Source organism: Colletotrichum chrysophilum, assembly GCF_026319265.1.
Source record: "Colletotrichum chrysophilum strain AFK26 chromosome Unknown scaffold_196, whole genome shotgun sequence".
Taxonomy (NCBI): Eukaryota; Fungi; Ascomycota; class Sordariomycetes; order Glomerellales; family Glomerellaceae; genus Colletotrichum; species Colletotrichum chrysophilum.
Window position 1 is genome coordinate 1 of NW_026517483.1, and position 20,932 is coordinate 20,932.

Consider the following 20,932-nt stretch of genomic DNA (forward strand, 5'->3'; position numbering starts at 1 on the left):
ATATAATATACCAAGCCAAATCAACCCAATATATCAAATCTGAGGGGTCAGGAATTGTTTAATTGACAGTTGGGAATAGCTTCAATTGTTTGGTATATTTGTTAGTAGGTTTGATAGATTGGCTTTGGCGGCAGCGCTGGATCATATCCCCTGAGCCACCAAACATCACAAAGTGCACCACACTTCTCCATTCATTTTAGTTGGATAACTTGTTTGACAAAAGCCAGAACAGCGTTTTGGCGAAGTTCAGGCACCAAGAACGTTGCGTGAGAGTCATGTCAGGGCTAGCATGTGACAGCCAACATGTTGCCGCAGGCCAGAAGAAAGGGGCAAATCACCTCTCAGGATTTGTGATGGCTTCTAAACCAATGGCCAGAGACCGCCCATACCTCCGAGTCGGACTTTACTGAAGTCCGGGGCGGCTGAAATGTCTGCGCCGATATCTTGGAATGCGTCACGACATAGGTCGGCCCAGGAAGTATTGTATGTAAATACGGATCATGCATATGCCGTAATCACGGCATACCTGGAGGGAAACTCGCTCTTTGATCCAATCAAAATCACGCGTGATACAGGGGAAGAATCCCAGAGCCTCGTTGGGGCACACCTACCTCCAGCCCCGAACTCAATCTCACAGCCGTCTGCTTGAGATCATGACATACAATAACTGAATGAGGTTCAATCCCATGCGTAGGTGGCTTCTAAGGAGCATTATCTCCAGGCATGTGTTTTGTCAGCATGTAAGCCGCTTAAATGATTGGCGTGGAGTGAGGAGCTATTCAGCCACCCAGCGACTTAAGAGAATCGCCACCTTTTGTAGATTGTTCAGCTGATGGGAAATAATACGCCGGTGATTGGCTTGCTCGGAGTGAGTGCTGCGTGCTAAGGCAGTCTTATTGCAGTCTGCCTTCAGTATCGTCACACAGAGAAGCCAATGTCATCTGGAATGGGGGTTCCGCGCGGGTAGCTAGGTTTGTAAACGTGGGGTGCGCTTGTCAATTCACTGATAAGGCTGCTACCTGGCCAGTTTCTTTGAACTTTTTGAGCCTGCTTAGCTTCTCTTCTTTGCATGCTTCACATCTTCGGCCCAGATTTCACTTATCGCCATGGAAAAGCTGAGCCGGCCGTCAAGCTACAGGAGGATCGTCGTCTGCGTGGACGGCACTTGGTTCAACGAGGATGGACGTGAAGGTAAGGGTCAGTATCGCACGTTCAAGGAAACAGCTAAATCACATACAGGCCATGGCCATGGCAATAATAGCAACGTGTTCCGTATCTACGCCTCCGTTAAGATTGGAAAGACGACAGATGGAGATGGAAATGAGGTTGAGCAGGTAAGGCTACCATCCTTGAGGTGGTTTGCTTGTAGTTGACTGTCTGCAGATTGCGAAGTATTTCCCCGGAATCGGCACCAACAAGATGCCGCTGAATAGATTCAACGACGGAATGACTGGGAAAGGTTGCGAAGAGCAGATCCAAGAGGTATATGCAGTAAGTTATGCCAGATATTGAAGTGCAGACAATGTAATGTTAGTCGCTCATCAGAGTCAGTACTGCTGCCGAGAGATCAAATCCAAGGATGACGAGGTTTGGTTGTTCGGGTTCAGCCGTGGAGCATGTAAGAAGGTGCATTCGTGAGGAAGAGAGTTAAGCTGACGAGCATGCAGATGTTGTTCGGGCCGTATCCGTGCTTCTGAACAACACCACGATACGTGAAGCTCTGAACGTGAAGGATACTTCAATGTGGAAGGCGATCAAAAGCTTTGGGGTCAGGCGTCGTAGGACTGGATTAGCTGGGCAGGAGTTCCGGTGGCGGTAAGTGGCGATGCGTTCCTTCGTTCCGTTCAGCGTCATTCTGACGAAGATTGCTAGCCGTGAGAACACGCGAGACCCTCCAAAGATCAGATTCCTTGGATTATTCGACACTGTCAAGATGACCTTCGGCAAAGACACTATTGACATATCCGATCTTAGCTTCACCAACGAGATCAGACACGCCCTAGCCATAAACGAGGAGCGAAAGACCTTCCCTCTGCTTCCAATCGATCCGATCGAGAATACCGAGGTCAAACAGAACAACCACCGCTGTATCCAGGCATGGTTCGTAGGTGCACATGCAGATATGGGTGGAGGCACTGATCACGACGGACTGTCACTGTACCCTCTCCAGTGGATGATGATTGAGAGCATGGCTCAGGGTCTAGTTCTTGATTATGATCCTCCTGATTGCATCAAGGGTCTGATTGATAGTCCTATGGACCTCGCCTTCCCCAAGCCCCCGAAACTTGCTGATCTTGGCGACAAAGTCTTAGAGGCCGATGTTCCAGCGAGTCTTCTCAAGACTGAACCGTGGACATTTAGGTACTCCAGTGGCATTGAGATCACGATGTACGATCTCCGGCAATCACATAATCACGGGAACTTGCAGCAGGTCCCGAGACGGAGACTCCAGAGAAGTGTGGGCCCGAATGGCGAGCAGAAGATTCGGTCTACGCATGAAGTCCTTGTGAACAAGGGTTTCAAGGGCTTCGCGCTAGGAAACAGGCATATTTTCGACACCCAAAGACGTGGATATCTCAAGGGATACAGCGACATTTGTTAGTGTCTACCGATCCTTGCGCAGCTCATTAGATCCCGCTGACCTGCCTGTTTAGCTACAAACGGAACGGTGATACACCCATCCGTCTATTTCTTAGTTGATTGCTATCCCACTCTGGGAATACCCAAAGCTCTTGGCAGTTTGATGGATCACTTGGAATCATTCCGCAGCAGCTTGAAGTATCTTTCGGAGAAGGTAGAAGCGACCTTCGACCCTTGGCGCAAGGACTTCTTGATGTCTACGAGTTGCAGGATCTTGATCTGTGGTAACACTGGTGTTGGGAAGTCCACGCTTCTCAACCGTGTCTTTGGCATTGCGATGGTGGGTGGATTCGTGAGGTCTTTTAGTATTGCCCCAGCGCTAACATAGATGCTAGACTCAGGAGAACTCCAACCAACGAGGCGAGCATGATATCGAGCAGGCCTTTGAGTCGGATCTACACCCGGGTATCATCATTCACGACTCGGAAGGTTTCCAGGCAGGTAACAGCAAAGAGGTCTCTGCCTTCAAGAAGTTTCTGAAAGCGAGATCCGGCAGCCCGGATATTAAGCAGAACCTTCATGCGATATGTTAAGTAAAATCCCCCACTGTTCACTTATCAAATCTAACCAAAGTCTCCAAGGTTATGTATCGATACGGACACAGACCGTCCAGTCCAATCGGCGCTGGCGAATGTGTTGCAAGAAGTCATTGAGATTTGCCCCTTGACGCCCGTTGTTATTGTTGGTACCAAGAAGGACAAGTATCTCCTCTTCAATCGGGGCAAAATGAATGAAACGGAATTGCTTTCGGCAAGGGAGGCCATCTTCAGACAGAAGTTTGCCGAAGAGCCAGAGACGTCTCCATTTTGGCCAGAGCTCAAGGCTAACTTCGCATTCGTCTCCAAAGGTATGTACCCTCACGCATGTCACCCGTCAAAATTCATGTATTGATTACTATGCCACAGACGACCAAGACTCCATCAAGGCATTGATCCAGATGACCATGGAGAGCTTCAGCAGCCCAATAGTATCTGAGGCAATGGTCGCTGCCCAGGTCCCGGATATCGACGCAAAAATGGACCAAGCCATTGAAAAGACGCTCAAGCTCCTCAGAGCAACAGTAGCTGCTGCGGGGATTGGCCTCGGGACCGGAGTCGTCTCGGCCATGACTACGCCCACCATCTCAAAGCTGCTCTGTCAAGAGATTGCGCATGGGTCCTTCGGCATCCCGAAAGCCAGCATAGGTGACATCAACGATGTGCTTTCTGGTGTCGTCTGGAGAAACCTCGCGCCGTTCATGGCTATGAGTCTGAGCCAATCCTTCATCATCTGGGGTGGTGCTATCTGCCTCACCTGTACCACGGTAGTCGGTGGGATCCCGCTTGCCTTTGGCGCCCCTCTTCTCGAGGCACCAGCAGCGGTGCGGATGATTCTTAAGTGCGCCTGTGACCTGATCCTCATCTTGGATCAGGCTTTCAGTCAGTATGGCAAAGGAGTTACGAAGGAGAACATCAAAGCAGTCGCCGCTATGTACTTGAAGAGTAGAGTCAAGACCATGAAAGACGGCGTGGAGATCTAAAAGTCGCGCAAGCGAGCTGTTCATGGCGCGGTCAATGATCTAGTCCCTTGGTTCTCCAACAGGGCTTTCGAGGCATACTCGAGAAAGACATTGCCGAAATATCGTGAGGGTCTTAGGGAGATTCTTCGGGAAAATAGGTTCCACCCAGGGGCATTCGCTGAGTTTGAGTTGGACGATGATCTGACTCTTGAGCAAAACAGTGTCTCGTCTCTTTCTCTGGCAAACTCGGAGGATGACAAAGATATAAAGCTATTCAACGGGGAATTAAAGGATTTCGAGGATGGGGATCACCGTTAGGTTTTCTTGTCGTGTAAGTTATGATTACAGGTAACAAGAACGTAACAGGAATGTAAGCCTCCTCGATAATCACGAGCTTGATTTTAATTGACGATGTATTCCCTTCCATTGCATTGTGCTATAGTTGGGAGGCAGGATTGGCCGCCGGCTGAAATACTACTGTTTTGATCGTCAAAGCCAAGGCAGACAAGGACCAGAATGTGAACTTGGTGGTGGGCGAGTCCGACGCTAAGAAGATGGATAATCTCGATTGCGAAGGACGCTTCACATATCTCTAAACCTTAACATACTGAAGAAAGCATTCCTTGGGAAGACCTCGTAGCCGTCTTCCCGTGCGGGGTTATTCACAGAATCGGCGAAACATGACACTTATACTCCGAATTTAAGAAAGAAAGAATTGAGTACTGTCAAGAGTACCAACTCGTTTGATCAAGGTAAACTCAGTGCTGCCTTGGACACATGGTCTCCACAATCCTCGCGACGACAACACGTTTTAAGACTGTTGTAGCATTATCTAATGACCTTGTGCTCTGGGCCGGGCCAGCTTCTACAGTCTTTTCAGCATCTTCAGGGGCCTATGATAACAATTATTTGTGCGTGTTTGGTATATAAATACGTTTGGTACAGATCCCGACCTGAGCTCAAGCGGCTACCAGCAGAACGAATCCAACAATCTGTGCCAGCAGCAAGATATGATACTGGAAACACAACAGGCTGGACCTGCCGGCCCCTGCGTCTCCTAGTCAAGCAGTAGTGTTCTTCGCTCCACCCGCAGCTCCGGCGCCGTTAACCTTATCCACGATAAACTTGACTGCATCGTCTCCGTTCCTGGTCACGTATCCCAGGTGAACCTGAAGGTTGGCTCCGCTGTCGCAGAATGGGTCGCCGGTATCGCAGAAGGAGGTCATCTTGCTGGCAACCGCGCCACATGCGGCGTTGTCCTGCCTCGGGAAGACCTACGGGTGTATCCGTTAGCCAACTCTGTTATCTTCGTTTGGTCCTTCCTCCGGGTATACTTACGCCATCCTTCTGGCTTGTTCCCGTGTTAAAAGGTTGGCCAACAACGTGGCTGGGATCGCCCATGAGCACGACGGCAGAGACTATGCTAGAGTTAGACCTTTTCTGCCCAGTTGTCCACACCATTATACGCACTCTTATCAGTGACATCGGCCGCTTGGGCTGGCGTGGCTGCGAACCCAGATTCGCTCGTTCCGCAGAGGACATCGGCCGTGACGTGCGCTCCCTGCATCACATTCAAAATTAGCGTCTGTCATCCAGCTAGACAAAGACATACTACCTGGGAGTATCCCATCAACACCATCTTCGTCTGCGGGCATTGCTTCGCATAGTCCTGAACCAGCTTCGTCATGGCATCAACCCCGGCCTTTTGAGACGGCTGGTATGGGTTCAGTTGCGCCGGGTAGTCGACCGGTGTGATATCGGACCCGGGGATCTGGGCCTGGACCTTGGTCGCGACCTCGCCAATGATGCCCGTACCGGGCCTCTCGGTACTGGCACGAGCGACAATCATGTGCACGCCCGTCGCGCAGCCGGTAGCTTGCCGCTGCACAAGCGGACTGCCGGCGCCTTGCAAAGCGCCAAGAAAGCCTAGAGCCACGACCGGCGAGGCAACCATATTGAACTATCGAACGAAGGAAGGGACAAAAAAGTGGTTTTTAGAAACGTGGGCAGAAAACGAACACGAAAAAGAGTTTGGGAGGATGTCGCGCTGATTTTCCTTGCTAGTCTGCCGAAGCCAAAATCGAGATGGGATGAGGGAATGCGATGCTGGCCATTCTTATACTGCATGGCAACTTGCGATGGCAGCCGTCAGCCCGAGGAGCCCATGGCACGATCGAGACGACCTCATCTCCATCGCGGGCCCAGATCTAACCGAGGCCTTTTTACCCCATTTGAGCTCATTTGCGACGGGAAATGCAAGGAGCGATGATGAGGAGAGCAGCAGAGTGGCTGAGAAACACAGGCTTTCCACCGCAAAATGCTTCTTCATGGCGGGGGCATCCCAGCCGTTGGAGGGCACATCTCAAAATGGAAGAGGAAGCGAAGTCCCAAACAATCTATTCGGCTTCTCGGCCGAACGTTTGACGGAGAATTGCAGAGCCAACGGCGGTGGGCGGCTAGGTCTCAGTGTGGCGTGTTTCACTTTTTCCTGCGTGCTTCACCCAATCACGGACCAACAATCCCTTTTTCTGAGACCTTGGAGATTCCCAGCTGCTTGGAAAGAAAAGACAAAACGGACGGCGGACGATCGGCTTCATGGTTCGTTGGCCCGGGCGAGCGTTAGCCTCGTGGAGAACCGATCCGGGAGATGCGACTGGTTGGTAGCGGTTATGATTCACGTCATGGGCCGTTCGATGGATCAATGGGCAGTCTAAACATTTGCTGGGATGACCTTTGATCTGGACCCTTGACGTCGGGGAGGCTTGGCGATGAGAAATGCGATTGGTTGAATTGAGGTGTCGGACAGAGGCTGGAGGCGGTGTTCATCCCAGCTGTGCAGCGTCGCTTGCAATTATCGCTTAACCAAGAGAGAGAGACAATACTCTGTTGCAATGATAGATGCCTCGGCGAGCTCAATAACGTGCCGATATTCCGGCCGGCCGGGTATCAGGATCTGTCTCGGCCGGCCGCTCGACATGGTCCGGAATCCTGCGCCGGGGGTTCAGCGCAAGTAGACAGAAGATACAGTCCGGCCAGACAGCTAGATACCCAGACAAACATCGGGCTGTGGCGATTAAACACCTTGATCGCTTTTGTGACTATACGGTACATAGTTGGTCAGCTGACCGCACCTTTGAGCATCAAGGTCATCGTAATTTTGGCTTCACAAGAAGAACTTTTTCCTTCCTCCATAAACTAGAGAAAACTTTTCATATTGATCTCTTTTCGAGTCTGTAATACAACGCCAAAATGAGGCCTACGCCGACGCTTCTCGGACTCCCGCGCGAGCTTCGGGACGAAATCATTTACCATACCATCGCCGCTGACGACCTTCGAGAGTCTGCGGAAAAGTTCACCCAAAATTATAACGACGCAGATGATAAGCACGGCTGGAAAAAGTGGCTAGCACTTCGCTCCGATCTGCTCCAACATGCGACACAGTCCAATAACCAGCCCCAGCACACATACAACTTCGTGTTGGCTATGATGTTAGTTAACCGGCAAATTCGCGATGAGACGAAAGATTTATTGGCCAAAGTAAATCCTCGGCTTTTCTTTCTTGATGTTCTGTGGCACCAGAATAAAAGTTTGTATTCGACATGGTTTCATGTACCCCCTCGTGGAGCGGGTGATATCCCCTTGATTAACGTGAGGGTATGTTTCTGTAAGGAGACTCCAGAGAAAAGAGGCGACTGGTTGCCAGACGCTCATTTTTGGACGACAATGGTTCGAAACGACTCTGGGGATTTCCCGTTCCCACCATGGGAAAGCTGGGCAAATCGATTGGCTCTGTTCATGTACCCCCCGCGGAATGGGAGGAGCAGAAAGTCGGACAATAAGGTCTTGGAGAGATTTAGAAGACTGCCGGATCCAGGAACGATGATCCTGATGCCTACCTTTCTTCGTAATCCTTCAGCTCTCGCTACGTACGAGGTCGAACATTTGCTGACAAATGACTAGTTTGACGATGATCGATGAACACGAGATTTACGAGACGTGAGACTCTAATTGAAAAGCCGACAATTGGAATTGCCGCGATATGGTTCAATTAGATTGCAGGAGAAGAACACGAAAATGTTGGGTCTAAAACCATTCGACGAGACCTCCAAGCAATGGGTCGGAGTCTATGTGTAGTACATTTCATCTCGACTGGGGCGCAGCTCATAGTACACATGTCATAACGAACGCAAGTATGCAGCAACTCTCCGAGCCGGTATGGCTATAAGCGTCCATAGCCCTGCGAACGCCGATTCACCAACCCCTTTTGGCCTTCTGGGCATAGACGGACACTTCAAAGCTGTCATCAGCTTTGCGCTTGTTGACAACTTGTCTTTCTCCCACAATGACGACTTCGGGGTCTTCATCCTTTTTGTTTCTAGCTTCGACTTCCTCCTCTTCGTCTTCTTCATCGTCATCTTCCTCTTCGGTGCTCTCATAGTCCTCCACCGGGCCGCCTGATTTCTCCACGCTCTCACTAGCCCTATGAGCACCTCTTTGACACCCTTCAGCATCCCCCGGTTCGTCGCAGCATTCCCATTTAAACGCCTCCAGGTACATCTCGCGATTTTCAGCTGTGTCAATGGGGCCGTGACATCTTTCGTCGTGATCAGCCCAGGTATCGTCGTCATAGTCTGGCTCAAGGATTCCTATTCCAGAAAACGGACACGTTAATGACGCGTTTAACGATTCCAGATGAATTCACGAACCATCATGATACCGGCAATCGCCCCGGTGAGACGTGTCAGCATCAAAAGCCTCCTTGCAATCAACGCAGATAGCCAGCGGCTTAGCTGGTTCCCCTGACCGCAGTACCTCAAGCCGTCTGCCGATATCCTGGTCAATCAAGTTCTGGTGCATATCATGGATCTTTCGCTTGACGATGCTGTCCTGAGAAAGGAATCTCAGGATAGCCTGCGCATGCTCCAGCGAGATCGTTGACATGTCACCCGCTTGCGGGCCATAGTACGGGTAGGGCATGTCTGCCTTGCGTGAGCACTCGAACGGCTTGGATTCACGCGTGTCTTGGCGTCAAATGCGCCCCTCATGCGCCCGCTTAGCTACATCCATCTGTCAGTACATGCACGTTCGATTTGACAAGTGACGTAAGACGAGAAGTAGCGGTATACCTTAATTGTCGTCTGGAAAGGTCTAGACGCAACGTCGGATGAACAGGACCGCATGGGACTTCTCGACAGATATGCAGGCTGTGACTTGTTGGTGACACGAAAGAGAGGTGAACAGGGGGAAACAAGACTCCACCGCGGCAAACCTTCAACGCGCTTCCGCGAGCATCTTTACGCGTCCCATCACCCTAGTTCCACACACCAATCAACATGATTGGCACCACTTAGGCATTGATTGACCACCGCCCGACGGAAATAGCAGCAAGAAAAGGAACTATCCGTCGGAGCGTTCATCCAACTCCAGCAGCACACGCGCTCTCTCTCTCTTCTCACCTCATCCTTTCCGCCCGTTGGGCTTTTCCCCTTCCCAACGCCGATCAGGGTTCGTCGTCCCCGGGGAGGCACGGAACCGGCATCCGGCCCATGCACAATCGGACCCCCATCCCCTAGAACCCATTGGACGCACGAACAGACAGCATGCAAAGTGCCTTGCGCCCCCGTTCTCTTTACCGCCCAACCGGCCCTGTAAGCATGCGTGTCGCTCGCCTGGCATGCCGCGGGGAGGGGAGCAGGAGGCAGGGGAGCAGGAGGCAGGGCCGGGGTCGGTCGGCGGCGGTGGTGGTGGTGGTGGGCAGCACACATCTATCCGTACGGCGACACAACAGGGCCAACTGCCCATCAGCTCTTCCCGCCGAACCCCATTGGCCGCCCCCGATGTGTCTTATGCTAGGCTGCTTACGGTGTCCCTTGCAGAGTGCGCGCTGCAGATGATATCGCATTCTGACTGGGAGAGCACACAAGGGAAATCCGGAAGAGGGTAACAAGTCCATCCCATCCCATCTCACCACATGTGTGCGTGTGCGTGAAAAAATGCGGAATGCATGCATGGGTCAAGTCGGGCATGCATCTCGCCACCGCCTTTGGGAATCTCGATTTGCATTTGCAACGCTGTCAAAAGTGCGGTCGCTGCTGCTGCTGGCTGTCCTTTAATCTGTGGGAGACGAGGCAACTGGGTTGCCTCGTGCCGGCAGAAACTCTGCCATCGGTTGATCAGCTCATTTTTCGTCCCCTGCAAGAGTGTTCAAACTTCAATGTGTGCCCGGTTCTTGTGTAACACGCAATCGGGCTTCCCCGTTGATCAATTTACGTCTCTCTGGCCTCTCCTTTCGTTTTGTTGTTCGAATCATAAGGTACAATGACTTGCCTTGCCTCCCATCCCATGACCAAAATGCCCGCTTCCCATGCCCTCCCCCGAGTGAGAGTTCTGTGCCACACTAAAAATCATGTGCTGTGCCGTATGCGCAGTGTCGTGCTCGAAATCGGCTTCCCGCTGTGCTGAGAATGACTGACTCCCCGCTCCCCCCCTCTCAAAAAGAAGTGACCAACTAACAAAAGTCCAAGTAAATTCCAAAATGGCTGTTTGCGTTGTGTGTGTGTGCATGTATGCGTGTGTTGCCTCCCCCTTTCCCAACACCCAGAGCTGTGTCTGTGTCTGTGTTCCCCGTCATCAACAAGGCCACTTGTGTGTGTGTGCCCATTTTGTGAACAAATTCCCAATGCTGTGCCTCCCAGTGAAGGAAAGGAAAAAAATCATTAAAAACCATGTGTCGTCTGTCGCTGCTCCTCCCAACACAACAAGTGCCCAATGCCCTTGCCAACAACAATAAAGCCCATCATCTCGCGTATCTGGGCTGTGACCGTTGACCGACCAGACCGCAGCGCCGCGGAAGGGACCGGGAACCATCCGATTGCTCGAAACAAGAACCACGCCCAAAAAAAATACGGATTCTTTTCCCCTTGACCGGTCTATCAAACTCGGATCCAAGAGAGCGAAGTGCGCCCGAGCAAGAACTTTTTTCCTTTGGTCTCTTCCCTCTTTTTTTTTCTTCGTGCCGTGCCGTCCCGTGCCCGCCCCCTGATTGCGTGTTGGGCGACAACCGAGAAAGAAACACCAAACTAAAAACAGATCCAAACAACTCTTTTTCAACGTCATTGGAAAAAAGGTCCAAGCGGGATGGTGCTCCCGTCAATGCCGCCCGTTGGCTTGCGAATGCTGCTGCGGTTGTTGTTGCTGCTGCTGCTGCTGATGGTGATGATGCATGTCGTCGTGGTTGCTGCTTCCGGGCGAGTGCTCCGAGGAGTCGCCGTCGTCATCGTCATCATCGTCGTCGTCGTCATCTAACGATGTGTCGTCGAGATCCAGCGAGTCCTCATCGAGGTCCGAGAAGTCTCCGCGGCCCTTCTTGCTCCTGTCCGGGTTGGACTCGTGGCGGCCGGGCGTGCAGCCCCGTGCCTTGCCCGTCTCCCGGCAGCAACACCACCGGAATGCCTCCGGGTGTCTGGCGCGGATGGGCTCCGTGTCCAGGTCGTACAGCGCCATTTCCGCCGGCTCACGGTCGATGGCGCTCTCATCCATTAGTTCCAGCTCGCCTAGACGAGTCATGGTCAGTTCAGGTAACCGAGAAAGCTCACTATCTCATCCCCCTAACCCAAAAACCCCATCGAAAAAAGACAAGCAGTACGGCAGTGACGAAAATAGCAGCTGTCTTGATGACAAAGTGAGCAGAAAAAAAGAGAGAGAAGAGGACGAAACAGGAAGTAAGTATTCTCTTACCCGAGTGGTACCAGCAAGCGCCTAGTTGGTTCTGGTCTTCGGTGAAGATCTCATCGCACTGAAGACAGATCTTCGGTTCCCCGACGGCTTTCCTCTTGGTTGAGCCCATAGTGGTGGTGATGGCGCTGGCGTTGCGGATGACCTCCTGTCCGCAGAGTTGCTGCTCGTAGTGCATGAGCCTGTAGTAGTTCCGCAGGGCCTTCTCCCGCGTGCTCGCGTCCACGCACAGTGCCACGAGGATGGTGCGTGCAGTGTTGCCGGAAGCCCCTTCGAGCGGTTCGATGCCCGAGTCGAAGAGCGGCGGCTCGATGGTTGCTGAAGATGCTGCGATGTCCATTGCCGTTGACATGGCGCCACCCTGTGGAGGGTGAGCTCGAGGCTTTGGTGGTTTATGGGGATGGGTTTGATTTTCTGGGGGAAGAGATATTTGAGGCTCCTCGGCTCTTTTTGGGGGGTTATTTCTGGGTTCTGGGTTCAGTCGCCGGAAGCCCTTCCCCGGATATGTCAGCTCACGGATGCATTAGCCAGGGAAAAAAAATAAAGAGGTGTCTTCAAGGGGGGTGGAGGCGTTGGGGATGCGGATGGTACGGCCGGCGGTAGTGTAGTGTAGAGATGGATGGGCAGCAAGCGGGAAGGGTGGTTGACTGGGGATGCGCGGCTGCGTGAGTGGTGGACGGAGGGCGGGTTGTTGAACGTGGATAAGACGGAACGGAAGCAACTGGGCAAAAGAGGACAGAAGTGGGAAGATGAGTGGACAGTCTGACGGGCGGGCGAGCAGAAAGCGAACAAGACGGGAGTGAGTGGAAGTGTTCAATGAGAGTCAGAAGGCTTCCCCCGTCCGTACCGATATGCGACAACAGATACGGCGGCTGGGATGGACGGCCCCTCTGGCCCTTTTTCTGCCGGCCGGCCCTTGGGGGGGCGAGACCAACAAAAGACTTGTTTGATGGGGCCTTTGTTATGGAGCAATTAACGGAGTACGGAGCATGAACTGGGAAGGGGTGGAAAGACTCCAGCGTTCCATGGTGGCAGCATGTGCATTGCCGGGACGGAGGAGATGGGGATGGGTTGATGGGGGTGCTCTTTTTTGGTGTGTGTGGACGATCCACGACGACCGACCGGCGTCTGTTCATGACCTCACGGAACGTGAGAGAACTGTGACCGCCAGCCCAGCAAATAGGAAAGCAGCAGCAGAAGAAGCAGCATTGCAAGCATGGGGAAAGAGAGCGAGCAACGGGGACGGCAACGGCAGCGGCAGCAAGACGCAGCAGCCAGCATTGCAGCAGCAGCAGCAGGCGGCGCACGGCGGGCGGAGCGGCGGCGGCGGGCGGCGACTAGACAGACTCAGACTAATACCTTGCGGGGACCATGTCGATTTGGCCTTAATTGAGGTACATGGTCCATCAGGGCTGCATTTGCGTGCTGCAAGGTGCCCGTTTGAGCAATCGAGGAAGGGATCCAGGGCCGGGCTCGTGACCATTCACGATTTTCTGTCATATTTCGAACCAGAGACCGAGACGAGACAGACTTTGTTACCGACGGTCAACAGGTTTCTCTCACCTTCTCTTTGCCCAGCCTGCCCGCTGGGCATCCATGAGCATGGCAGACTGTGTGTGTGAAGTGAATGACATGCCACGACGCAGGCAGCGCGGCCGCGGTGCTGGCTGGCTGCCCGGATACAGGGTATGCATCGTGGGTGTGTGCGTGTGCTGCGATGTGCTGTATCCGAACCGTATGTACCGTACATACGGCTGTTGTGTTCTGTTCTGTTTCCATGGGCCATGCCATGCCATCTAGCATCATGCCAGGTCGACATACGTGCGTGTTCTGCCGTCCGGTGCCCATGCCACTGAATGTCTCGCAGATCAGATGAGTGGTGGTGAGCATGCCAGCAAATCACGGTTCTCCGGGCGCCACGATGGATTGACTCTTCAATTGAAACTGGGGAATCTGCGCTGGCCGTGCTGACTGATGTGATGGATTGACCGGGGACGGGGACGGGACGGAATCTGGGCCGCTCCAGCTTTTCCCTGTTGCTGCTGTATGTTCCGATCCGTATCGTACGTACGTGCCTTTTCTCATGCATTGCACTGCAGGTTTTCCCTCCTCCCAGGTCCCTGATTTCCTCAAAGAGTGTGTGGAATCGGGGATGGGGGGGAGAAGAGTCCCCGAAAAGGGAACGAAGGGTGTGCATGGCGTCATGTACGACGGTCAAATGCAGGCACCGATGGTCTGCCGCAGCGTCAATGTCGCAAGGGAACTGGGGAGAGTGGATGGGCGCTTTCCTTGGAGACTGGAGATTCTTGCCTCTGTCTTTGGTAGAGAGAGAGAGGGTGGTGGGAAGGGTGAGAAGGCGGAACATGGGAAACATTGGAACATTGGACATGGATGCGGGCAGCAGAGGAGACGAAGAGTTAGGGCTGTCAATCCAATCGAATTCCAGCTTCATTTTTGAAGATGGGGAATTATTTGGGGAACGGGGGTGGGAGGGGTGTGTACCTTGTCACTTTTGTGTGGGTGGCCAGGCGGATTTTGAAGCGCAAAGCGCGCGTAGCGACAGTAAAATAATCCGCAGTTGGCGGTTCATCCAGTCAAAGATCGGAGATTCAGTCAGTCGGCAGGGGACCTCCTACGACTCAGGCCAAAGGAGCAAGATCAGCAAAGAGGAACCAGAAAAATCAAGGCGTCCAGACCGGACTCAAGCCGGGGGGGTCATGTTCCAACAGCAACAGCATCAAGAAGAGCCCAACAATCAATCAATCCATCAATCAATCAACCAGCCAGTCAGTGCCAACATGGTACGAACACGCCAATGCCAGATGGTCAGCGCCAGTGCCAGATCAGGGCCAATGTCCGTTGGCCGGACTCGATGAACCGTCTCCTTCGGGGAAGCGAACTACATCAACAAAGAGTTAGACCTCATCGCCAAACATCCAGGAACAGACGTCTGTTTCCCGTAAACCAGACTAATCACATCGCACACATAGTCCCATCAATCCCCAAATCGAACTGCAGTCCCGGCCGCACGGTCAGTCGGCTGCCCTCCCCGAGATCTGGTCATGTATGCGACCATCCATATTCGTCCAAGGCTCGTCGAGGGAAGACAGCAAGCACGTTAAGCACAACGCGGGTGCGCCGCCCATCCACCCTGCCAGCGGGCCGATCCTGTTCTTGGCTTCGTCCTCTAAATTCGAAATAACTAGCCTGGGGCGGGCGGACGATGGGGCCGCAGACTTGGTCGGGTCCCCCGTTTTTTTCTTTTTGCTTTTGCTTTTTGGGCACCAAAAACTTATTTCGAGCCTGTTGGGATTCGTCAATGAGCGACGAGATTCCGCCCAGCCGGGCAGGGCCTTTGACTAAACACCACAAGATCGGAAGAAGAAAAGACGGCGCCACACCGAGTTGTCTGAGGGTCGTTCGGTGAGAACTCGCGCACGTCGTCCGGCGCGGCTATTGGTGGCCGGGCATGCATCTCGGCCGTCTCATCTAAGGCGCCTCGGCTTCGTTGGCATACTCGGTGAAGAGATGGCATGATGCCTTCGTGCTAGAGAGAGCCGACAAGTGATTAGATGCGGCTGTGATCACTTCACTGGGCAAACAGTGTTAACCGAGCCGGAAGCACCCCTGCACTGCTGGCGGCGTGCGTTAAGCCGCGCCATCAACCCCGGCCTTTGCCGACGACGGCTGCTTGTTGATCTTAGATTGACGGGTCATTGATTTTGGAATGGACGACCGGTCTGGATGTGTTTCACTCGGAGAATATGTCTGTATGCGAAGTCGATATCGATGACACTGTGACACTAGGCTGTAGTAACATCCAGTCAAATCGTTGATGTCACAGCTGACGAGAGACCCAGGGAGGCAAGCGAAGCTGACATGGGGCAGTTGAGCCGACTTGAAAACTCGATTTACCGTCCTGATTATGCGTCTTGTTGGGTAGATTATCAATCTCTCTGTGTTGTTGTCTTGGGCTGAAGGACGCCACCCACATCTTGTTAGCCCAATGTCTTGAGTCTTCACGATAGTCCCCTATTACCCAGCATTTTGGTCCACTAACCACCACTGTTTCCCCCGCCATCCCAAACACGCCAGATTCTCCCTACCTTTGGTCTTGACACCAGACTGGAATCAACACAACCAGGAACATGCCATCGCGTCTTTCCTCGTCATCTATCACAAAAACTAAGTCGACGCTGGTAAAACGCACACGAAATCCGGCCACTGACGTTGAACGTTTACTTCTGCACCGGCCCCCATTGTCTTGGACACTGTCTCGCTAGCCCAAGCAAGGGAAAGAGGGAGAATTTCTCTTCCCTTTGTCAGCGGAGGCAGCCCGACCGGCAGGAAGACGACGCAGCGGTTGTCTTTTGCGCGTGTCTCACCCTCTTTCCATGCCAGCGGTACGCCGTCCCGCCCAGCCGTTTTGCTATTCGCCTGCGAAGCCCATTAGTCCGCCTCACCTGTCTGACCCCCCAGAAGCGATTGATTCATCCTTCACCGCCTTGATTCGAAATGGAATGTCACCCCTTCACGTAGTGGTCCGTTGTTGATTGTGTTTGAACATCTGATTAAACAGTATCCGAAGACTTTTTGGAACATGAACAGGGACATATCCACCGAATGGGGTTCTCATCTCGCGTTACACAAAGATCTAGCACGCAACTCTCGTGTAACGCGACAAGGACGCAACAAGGCCCGCCCCTTCAATCCTGGCGCATGTAGAACAACCCGCTACTTACCTCTACTAACACTGCTAAATCACTCGGTAATCAGAAAGATCAGAAACACCAAGGAAAAAGACCAACGCCCAAAATCCGCCCCCATCCTCCCATCTTACACAGAGTTCGTCACCACCAACAGCCCCAGCCGGATAAGACACTGCGGCCAGAAAATCGACCCATCTCCTCCGAATACCTGGAATCGCGCTGTCTCAGCGACGCAACCCCCCCTCGGGAACCAGCTGGACAGGGTTTCTCCAGCGCTTGCGACGAAACCCCCCGTACCCAGCAAATCTTTTAACCTCGTCCTTTAAGCGATGCGCCGCCGCACGTCATTCCAGCAGCCTAGAAGAGCGCCCCCAATCCCCGACAAGACCCCCAAAAGACGCCCCCAAACAGAACTCCACCGGTTCGTCTCCCTTTCTTCGGGTGCTCCCCGTGCCGGTACAGCACGCATTCCTGAGCGCCCCGGTACCGTCTGGGCCTCCCTGGACTGGTGATTCCTCAGCGCAGAAATATTATCCGAATCACTTGTCTTGTCTTGTCTCGTCTCAACCACCTCATCAAATCGCCTGATATCTCAAATCCGCTTGCGATGACTGGATCGGGGCATATTCGTAGACGACGGCGGCCTCACGATGTTTCGTTTGTCAAATTTGAGGCTTCAACATCTGCTTGCTGCGGGTTTATGGATAGGTAGGGCGCAGATCAGCATTGCTCTTGCGGTGTTTAGACGATCTGTCTGCAAGACTTCGCCTTGTCCTGCCAGAGACAGGCCACACAGGACAGGCATCCCATGTTCACTGCACTTCAAGGCCCACGATAGTGGGTTAGACACCAACCAACGAGGGTGATTGTACCGAAAATACAGGCTTTGCCTGCCAGCGTCAATTCACGATACATTGAATGGACAAATCACTGTAAGAACTTCCCAGCACAATCTTCATTTTACCTTGGATCTACTCATCTCGAGGTGGCGCGACGTGGATCTCCCAGTATTTCATCACATCCTTCGGAATTCTCTCCTTTTGCTCTTCCGTCCGAGTGTCCTCGCCATATTCCTGATGCGTAGGCCCCTCAGAAAGCACTCCTCCTCTTGTGCCATTCCTCAAGAAGTCAAGAAACTCCATCGAAACTCTCACATACTCCCTCAAACCCTCATTAACATTAATCGTAGCCCCGGTCGTCCACCTCAACAACAAAGGTTCAATCAGCGGCGCGTCCGTAACACTAGGATGGCTCGTCTTCATACTCGTCAGGAACCAACTGGAGCCAACCCTCTTGAGCACATCCTTCACAATGTCTCTCACGATGTCGAAGTGCGGCCTCCCAAAGAACATCGTAACCTTCTTCGACCACGAGTCCGAGTGAACCACCAAGATAGGCACGTCGATATCCGTGTTCAACCGCCCGCTACTCTTGCCCGGATCGAGAATGATACCGCCGACGGCTGGGTTTTCGTCCGTTGTCGCGCCTCGGAGGACCTGCAACGCGCCCGTGGCACCGAACGAGTGGCCCGCGATGACCGTCTCCGAGAAGTTGAGGCGGTTCGCCCACTGCTCCAGATCCTTGCCCTCTTTTCTGGCGTTTCTCTCAAAGATGTCTCCGCCACGGCCGGCATCGAGTGATCTCAACACGGCAATCGTCTCCTCAATCTCCGCCTGGCGGAAGGCGAGCTGCTCAAACTTGAAATCGTCGTCTTCCATCTCCTTTCCGCCGCGGAGTTCCTTCTTGTTGAGATACATCACCCTCCTCTCCCCACTCGGAGTGGTGACAACGGACCCGGGGCCGCTGCCGTCACGGTGCTCAACCGCGGCTACGATGACCCCGGAGCTTGCTAGCTCGCCGCAGTAGTGCGTGTAATCCGTCCTCGAGCTAGCTTGCCCGTGCGACAACACCACAACGGGAAACCTCTCTCCAGACTTATCGTCGAGAGGCACCAGTGGGACGTCCACCTCGGCCGGGATGGTGATACTCCCAGCAATAGCCCATAATGCAAACGTGAAGATTGGTCTCGAGATGAAGTTGTTGAAGTGCGCTGCGCGAGCATACCCTTCTGCGGTTAAGCTGACAGGCTTGGGAATCCAGTAGTGACGTGGTCGTCTCCCTCGTACATCCTTGATCGTAGGGTAGTAGAGTGTGAAGAGGACAGTCTCGAGCTCGAAGGCAGCCTTGCCGTCCCTGAAGACCAAATCACTCGTTTTCCGTGGTGATGTGACGGCAACTTCGACATCAATCGCGCCAACACCGTAGCGTCCAGAGTATCCGGGCAATTTGGACGCCAAGAGAGGCGATCGGATGATGAGGCAGTAGAGCACATAGAGCCCGATGAAGGTCCAGATGATGTAGCCCCAGGCAACCCTCGGCTTCAAGAGGTCAACAGCTCTTCGCGACAAAGCTTTCCCCCAAGGCTGCGCCGTGGTCATCCATTTTGGAGTTGTGTCCATGGCCCTGTCTGGTGTACCTGGCAGCGAAGGCTCGTCGAAGTACGGCAGCGGAGAGTCCGGATGCTGGAAAGTTTGCGGTTCGTCGAGGGGTTCAAGTTCAACGTCGACGTCTCTGTATTCTGGCGGGGGCTGCGGTGCCATCTTGGATGATGGGCTATTCACATACTTAGGCTATCGTAGTGTCTGGATTTGTTCGATAGATGTTGATGACATGATGATGGCAGCGGAGGGATCCGCACGTCTAAGATGTTCATCTTGTTCGGGTGTGGCGGTGGTCATTACGTCATCGCCTACGACTTTGGCTTTGGCCGCCATGAGGTGCGACACAAGAACATTGACCCCAAGTTCGTGTCATTCATAGGTCGTTTTGTTGTGCTGAGTGACTACGCTCATTCACAACACAATGAGCATGGTCACAGAAGTATCGTGTAGCTCCCACAAGCCTCGGCTGATGATGGCATCTACAACTGAACAGTACGCCGTTGTAAGTAGCTAAATAAAGACATTATGTCAGCAGAGTTGCGTCCTCGTGTGACCGACCCCCTGACTTTCCCCAAGAAAGTCAGGAAAAAGCAACGTTGTCGAGCCTCCCCTCCAAAAAGTCGCTATTTCCGACAGTCGCGGGGTGGGCCTCTCTCCCTCACGCGTCAAACTTTCTTCTCCAACGCGCTTCGTCGTCGCAGACAAACCACCCTGACGCTTCGCGATCCATTCTTTTCCGAGACAGGTTCTCGTTACCATCAGACTTTCTTTTCAAGTCCAAGTTGAGCATAGTTACTTGCGCAGCGCGGCGACAGACGCGATGCCAATTTTCCAGGATGGAAGTGTGGATCAGGAACTAGACGTCATCAGGGGTATGCCCGAAGGCATGGCGCGAACGGTCCTGATCTCGCTGTGTGGGGAGCGGGAGACCAGGAAGAAGGCCGTTGAGATGGCACGGCAACTTCTTGGAAGTCAGGCAAAAATTTCGGCCATGGCAACGACTAGCGGGTCTGCGAAGCCTGCGAGCTTGGTTTGCAGGCGATGTCACCAGCGAGTTGAAGGCGACAAGCAAGAACCCTATGCTTGTAAATACCATCCAGGTACGTGACCTTTCAGCGAGCACGAACATCGTCGACTTACAACATTTTACAGGAGAGTTTGAACTGGATGAGTCTAGTAAAGAATGGGATTCGATTGACATCTGGGACGAGAACGACTGGGAACAGTTGGATGATGACCCGTGCTGGAAAGAAGACAAGCCGGACGGTTTCAAGTGGAGTTGCTGCGAGAGGAATGGGAACGTCGAGGGTTGCGAGAGGGGCCCGCACATCACGGAGACGAACCCGGCGGGTGTGAGCAACCTTGGCAGTGGCACAGGGTGGAGACCTGAGTTGGTCAACGATGATGGACCTGACGTTCAAGTCCTGGGTGAGAGGTCTTCTAACAAGCGGAAATCTGATGGGGACATTGTTGGCCTTAATGGACACAAAGATAAGAAAGGGGCAGATGGATACGGAATCGGTATCTTCGAATAGGACGCTTTCATGCCATACAGAGTTTGACGTCGTCATATGGCAAGAGTGTGCTAGTATGCGTTGATTAGAAATACAACATGGCCCTGATGACAACCGGTTACCTGTCTGGAACCTCCAGAGCATTCTAGCAGACTCTTCACAGGTCAAGTCCGCACTCTTAGAGTTCTGCAACCCCATCAGCTGCTCTAAAATCTGGGTGAAGAGCCAGGCTCGATCCCTTCCCAAGATGAAGGGAAAATAGACTCAACTAAGTTCCAGGCACAGACGCCGTCGACCCATTTGTCCCTGGCGATAGTTGTCAAGCAAGGTTGAAAGCAACCACCTGGAGCAAACCTTGGCCAGATTATCTGGTAGACCAACCTGGTTCCGGCCAAG

General features: G+C 53.1%; 7 protein-coding genes across 7 annotated transcripts; 3 read left to right on the forward strand and 4 right to left on the reverse strand.

Moving 5' to 3' along the window:
• Positions 1–1,106: 1,106 nt before the first annotated feature.
• On the forward strand, positions 1,107–1,528 carry COL26b_012912 (uncharacterized protein; the record flags this gene model as incomplete). Its single annotated transcript, XM_053185546.1, has 4 exons — positions 1,107–1,191; positions 1,240–1,334; positions 1,384–1,491; positions 1,520–1,528. The coding sequence occupies 4 exons, from the start codon at positions 1,107–1,109 to the stop codon at positions 1,526–1,528; spliced, it is 297 nt and encodes a 98-aa protein (XP_053030491.1).
• Positions 1,529–1,825: 297 nt separating this feature from the next.
• On the forward strand, positions 1,826–4,159 carry COL26b_012913 (uncharacterized protein; the record flags this gene model as incomplete). Its single annotated transcript, XM_053185547.1, has 5 exons — positions 1,826–2,597; positions 2,730–2,920; positions 2,976–3,168; positions 3,254–3,487; positions 3,546–4,159. 5 exons carry the CDS (start codon positions 1,826–1,828, stop codon positions 4,157–4,159), a joined length of 2,004 nt encoding a protein of 667 aa, XP_053030492.1.
• Positions 4,160–5,199: 1,040 nt separating this feature from the next.
• On the reverse strand, positions 5,200–6,092 carry COL26b_012914 (uncharacterized protein; the record flags this gene model as incomplete). Its single annotated transcript, XM_053185548.1, has 4 exons — positions 5,200–5,412; positions 5,477–5,556; positions 5,609–5,699; positions 5,751–6,092. 4 exons carry the CDS (start codon positions 6,090–6,092, stop codon positions 5,200–5,202), a joined length of 726 nt encoding a protein of 241 aa, XP_053030493.1.
• A 2,297-nt stretch (positions 6,093–8,389) lies between these two features.
• Positions 8,390–9,115, reverse strand: COL26b_012915 (uncharacterized protein; the record flags this gene model as incomplete). The annotated part of the gene is made up of 2 exons (XM_053185549.1): positions 8,390–8,618; positions 8,943–9,115. 2 exons carry the CDS (start codon positions 9,113–9,115, stop codon positions 8,390–8,392), a joined length of 402 nt encoding a protein of 133 aa, XP_053030494.1.
• A 2,172-nt stretch (positions 9,116–11,287) lies between these two features.
• Positions 11,288–12,212, reverse strand: COL26b_012916 (uncharacterized protein; the record flags this gene model as incomplete). The annotated part of the gene is made up of 2 exons (XM_053185550.1): positions 11,288–11,691; positions 11,876–12,212. 2 exons carry the CDS (start codon positions 12,210–12,212, stop codon positions 11,288–11,290), a joined length of 741 nt encoding a protein of 246 aa, XP_053030495.1.
• Positions 12,213–17,552: 5,340 nt separating this feature from the next.
• On the reverse strand, positions 17,553–19,181 carry COL26b_012917 (uncharacterized protein; the record flags this gene model as incomplete). The annotated part of the gene is made up of 1 exon (XM_053185551.1): positions 17,553–19,181. The coding sequence occupies one exon, from the start codon at positions 19,179–19,181 to the stop codon at positions 17,553–17,555; it is 1,629 nt and encodes a 542-aa protein (XP_053030496.1).
• A 661-nt stretch (positions 19,182–19,842) lies between these two features.
• COL26b_012918 (uncharacterized protein) lies at positions 19,843–20,557 on the forward strand (the record flags this gene model as incomplete). Its single annotated transcript, XM_053185552.1, has 2 exons — positions 19,843–20,122; positions 20,175–20,557. 2 exons carry the CDS (start codon positions 19,843–19,845, stop codon positions 20,555–20,557), a joined length of 663 nt encoding a protein of 220 aa, XP_053030497.1.
• Positions 20,558–20,932: the final 375 nt, after the last annotated feature.